Source organism: Myotis davidii, unplaced genomic scaffold (assembly GCF_000327345.1).
Source record: "Myotis davidii unplaced genomic scaffold, ASM32734v1 scaffold962, whole genome shotgun sequence".
NCBI lineage: Eukaryota > Metazoa > Chordata > Mammalia > Chiroptera > Vespertilionidae > Myotis > Myotis davidii.
Window position 1 is genome coordinate 4,053,236 of NW_006295559.1, and position 4,808 is coordinate 4,058,043.

Genomic DNA, 4,808 nt, shown 5'->3' on the forward strand with positions numbered 1-4,808 from the left:
TTCCTTTCTCAGATGTTAGTGTGTTCTCCCTTGATGAAATAAGTTGTTCTAAAGTAAGGATAAGAACAAGGACTTTGAGACATGGTGTCAAACATAAATAAGAAAGAAAAAGGAAAGGTAAGCTACTCATAAGATGTGGGCTCTAAAAGAAGTTCTAGCCCTAAAATATAAACCTATGTATCATACTTGTGAGGATAGTTCCCTCAATTGCTGCTATATTTTCTTCATCAAAAAATTAATCTGTCCATCCCAAGTTTAAAGGGAAAAATTTGAGTATTTCACTATCATTTTTTCAAATCAGTTGTCACATGGCCTGTTCAGGAAAGTTCTAAACAGAAAAATTACCCACTTTCCCTGACTATCCTTCGAAGGGATAGAGCTTACCTAGTACCTTCTCCATAAGCCAGTCTTAACTGTGTGCAAACCATCCTGCCTAGGAAAGCCTGCTACAGCCCAACGATACCAACCTCCTGTCGAAGGGCATTTGCAGTTCTCTCCAAGTGATCAGTTTTCCTCTTGGATTTCATTATGCTGTGACAGAGAGAGTCAAATTGGGTTAGTAAGCTAAGTATTATCCTCATAAGAAAGAATTAAATTTCATTTGCCCTGTAATATCATGACTACCCAAAATACAATATAACATTCTGGGTCCTAGAAAGTGGTCTATAGAAATTTGTACATCTAACTAAAGTTTAGCGATTTACTGATGCCATGCACATTTAAACAGTCTGTTATGTCATGGCTTCAGGAGTTTGATATGCCTCCCATGACCATCCGCAGGTCAGGTCTCTTTGAAAATCAACCTCAATTGACACTGAAGGTTGATAACTCACCTGGTTAGCGTAAGGTGGCGCAAAGCACCACGTGTCGATTTCAACAAAGCAGCCTGGGAGCAGATGGCTCCAACAGGGCCTCGCAACAACCCAGGAACCAGGACAGCAGCACAGGCCATGGTGCTTCCTGGGCAAACAGAACACTGAAAATTAAAAATGTTAAGAAAAAGTGGGAGTCTTTAGGGGCCAAGGAAGAAGAGTTTACATTTTTGTTGGTGCTGTTATGAGCTGATCTAATGGCAAAACAATGAAGGGCCTCGTTCACCCTGACAAAATTTCTGCCACTATTCAGAGTTGATTCAACTGATCTCCACAATACATACGAATGCAATTATTGGTGCCACCAAATATTCATGTTGCCTATTAGTTTCCAAAATCTCTGACCAAGTTCACATGACTAATCTTACACCATTACAGGGGAGTAGATTTGCTAACTGCCTGGTAACTGTAGTCCAATCAAAGAGTACCACTAAGTCTTTAATGTTTCTTGTTTAGATGAAGTGCAGGGAGAACAAACTGAGGTCCACAGCACTGAGAATAAACAAACTGCAACTACATGAGGTAACAAATGAATATTACAAACATCAAAGTGAATGAAAAGAATGAAAGCAGCCACTCAAAAGAGCACACAGTCTGTGGGACCAGTAATATAAAGTACAGAAAGAGACAAAATTAATCCATGAAGTTAGAGATCAAGTTATCAGTTACCCTTGGGGAAGCAGTAGTGATAATGTCATCTATTAATCTGAATGATGATTGCATGGGTGTGCTCATTCTGTAAAAATTCCATCAAACCACGGAGGACTTTTAGGGCAGTAAAAACACCCTGTATACCATAATGCTGAATATATATCATTATGTATATTATACATTTGTCCAAATCCATAGAACATACAACACCAAGAGTGACCCATAATGTAAACTATGGACTCTGAGTGATAATGATGTGTCAATGTGGGTTCACCAACTGGAACTACAATACCACTCTAGCGGGAGATGTTAATAAAGGGGGATTGTTGATAATGGGGGAGGCTATGCTCTTTTTTTTTAAAATATATTTTATTGATTTTTTACAGAGAGGAAGGGAGAGGGATAGAGAGTTAGAAACATCGATGAGAGAGAAACATCAATCAGCTGCCTTCTGCGCACCCCGTTACTGGGGATGTGCCCGCAACCAAGGTACATGCCCTTGACCGGAATCGAACCTGGGACCCTTCAGTCTGCAGGCCGACGCTCTATCCACTGAGCCAAACCGGTTAGGGCAAGGGGCCATATGCTCTTGTAGGGACAAGGGGTATATGGGAAATCTCTGTACTTCCCCCAATTTTGTTTTGAACCTAAAACTATTGTAAAATATTATCTTAATAAAAAAATTTAATCAAGCTGTCCTCTTAGGATTTATGTATTTTTCTGTTTGTAAGTTATATGTGAATAAAAGAACAAAAACCCAGAAGGATCCCCAACATTTCCATGTCGAAAAACTACTGGCCTATCAAGAAAAGTACTGAGTGGGAGTCAGATGATGTATTTTTTTGATGTATTCTGCTTTCCTCAGCCAATTTTTAAATATTTCTTTGACTAAGATGGCCACTTTTGCCAAAACCGGTTTGGCTCAGTGGATAGAGCGTCGGCCTGCGGACTGAAAGGTCTCAGGTTCGATTCCGGTCAAGGGCATGTACCTGGGTTGCGCGCACATCCCCAGTAGGAGATGTGCAGGAGGCAGCTGATCGATGTTTCTCTCTCATCGATGTTTCTGACTATCTCTCTCCCTTCCTCTCTGTAAAAAATCAATAAAATATGTTTAAAAAAAAAAAGATGGCCACTTTTAACACTTTATATTGCCTATCTTAGCTTGAGAATAAATAAAGATGTACATGAACACTCTTTTTTTCTAAGCTCTCTGGAAGGCACTACATAAATTAATTGTAATATATTTAGTGTTAGAAAAATATTCAAGCTAGATGTGCTTATGTTCCTACTCCATACTCACTAATTCAACCCTTCATTTAACAAATATTTATTAAGAGCCCATTATCTGGCAGGCACTGGGAATACAGACATGAACAAAACAAAGGCTTTCTTAGGGAGCTAATATTTTAAAAAGTAGAGACAAAAAATAGACAAAAGTAAATAAATCAGGTGGTGATGTAACTCATATGTAATTTATTCAGTTATAAACAAATCGTATACAAGAGCCACTGCTTCATAACCAATCTTTAGATAAGGTAAAAGATCTATTTCTTGCCATAGTATGATACTGCATCATTGTGGATAAATAATGCTACTTGCTATTTTTTCTTTTGCATAAATGAAAAAAGTATAATGCCTCTTTACCTCATGTAAAACTACTAAATGTAGTTTCTCTCCTTTAAATATGCTAAACCAAAAATGCTGTTAATCACTGAAAGAAAGAAACTTACTTTAGAAGTCCATGAGACTTTTAGGAGTCATTAAGTATATGGCTGGCCGGCTGACGGATATGCAGTATTTTGGTCCTGGTATTATACTGAGACCTTCGGATATACACTGGTTGGAACCCAGACCAATGTTTCCACACACTGAGATTCTCTCACAAAGCTCCTGCAATGACAGAGACAACGTATAGGAACAATGTTTTGGGCAACTGTTATAAAGAACTACTATCTCCTATTGCAAACGAAAAGGCTCATTATAATCAGCAGGCATCTCCTCACAGTAAAACTACTCTCAATTTCCCCCCTTCCATCAAGTCTTCCTCTCATCTTTCTGTTTTTCTTTTTTATGATTGTTTTTTTCCTCTTTTCTTATTCCACCCTATGAAAGCCCAGACCAATGGCTGGAATGATACAGTTAGTGTCATGTAAGGCCAAATTCCCTAATAAAATTTAATAGATACATAGTTTAATATGAAAACATTGCTCTGCTCAGGACAATTATAGCTAAAATAGTCCTCACATAGATACAGCTTTAAGTGATTATGCTGTCTGAATGGTCTGCTGCTCAAATGAACTGGAAAACAAAGACATGTTAATTTTAAAAAGCTGTTCTCTTTAAAATTCTAAAATCTTCTTTTGTAATAATACCAATGACCAAGAGTGCCACCTACTGGTAAATACATGGTATTTTTTTATCAAATTGTGTTCAAAGGAACTTCCAAAGCAATAAGGTATTTTTTTAAAAAACTACCTATTTTGACAACCAAGATGGCAGCATAGGGAAACGCCTGTACTTGCTGCCTCCCACAACCACATCAAAACTATAACTAAAAGACAAAACAGGTATCATCCAGAATCACGGGAAGTCTGGCTGAGTGGAAGTCCAACAACTGGAGGGAAAGAAAAAAGCGCATCTTGACTGGTAGGAGGTGCGGAGGTGCAGAGGTGCAGAGGTGCAGAGGTGCAGAGGTGCAGAGGTGCAGAAGAGCGAAGGTACGGAGGCACACGAAACTGGGCACGCAGTTGTCTTTTTCAATCGAGGGGAGATACAAACTCCCAACTGCTCTGAAATCCAGTTCCGGGAGAGACTCTGGGGACCCAATTCCTAGGGGGAGAAACTGGACTGTCTGGCATCAGGCCGGAACACAAGGGCGGCTTTCTTGCAGAGGTGCTTACAGCAGTCATTATTCCTACACAGGGCCACAGGACACAGAGACCCAGGGACGTATTGTGGCAGGGCTGATAGGCAACCATTGCTATTTGCACTGCCCCAGTGATTCCCTGAGACCACGCCCCACCCAATTTACAACCCCTCCCAAGCTGTGCAAAGAGGCTTTTGCATATGAATGGCCTGGCCTTTTGCAACCTAACCTAACAAACTGCAGCTGGGTCAAAGAACCCCAGAGCTTCCAAAAGAAGGCCTAAGGCTCCTCAGCAGCCTGCATTGCTTCACAGCTCCGCCTCATCTGGGCACCTCCAAACCCCATACAAAGAGGAGGAATTTGCAGATCTTTCTGTAGCTCCTGCTGGGTGGCCTCAGGCAGTGGCTGAACATGAACAC

At 40.2% G+C, this 4,808-nt stretch overlaps 1 protein-coding gene across 3 annotated transcripts in view; it reads right to left on the reverse strand.

Annotated features, from left to right (window-relative positions):
* Positions 1 to 4,808, reverse strand: part of OXNAD1 (oxidoreductase NAD-binding domain containing 1) — a 33,135-nt gene that overhangs the window by 22,515 nt on the left and 5,812 nt on the right. For 2 of the 3 annotated variants that reach the window (XM_006770171.2, XM_006770173.2), the window contains exons 2-4: positions 3,254 to 3,413; positions 834 to 960; positions 468 to 531 (exon numbers count right to left, since the gene is read on the reverse strand). In XM_006770171.2, coding sequence (XP_006770234.1) covers positions 468 to 531; positions 834 to 952 — 183 coding nt within the window. In that variant the 5' untranslated portion in view covers positions 953 to 960; positions 3,254 to 3,413. Of the gene's footprint in view, positions 1 to 467; positions 532 to 833; positions 977 to 3,253; positions 3,414 to 4,808 lie in introns of all 3 variants that reach the window. The other variant, XM_006770172.2, reaches the window with a different exon arrangement.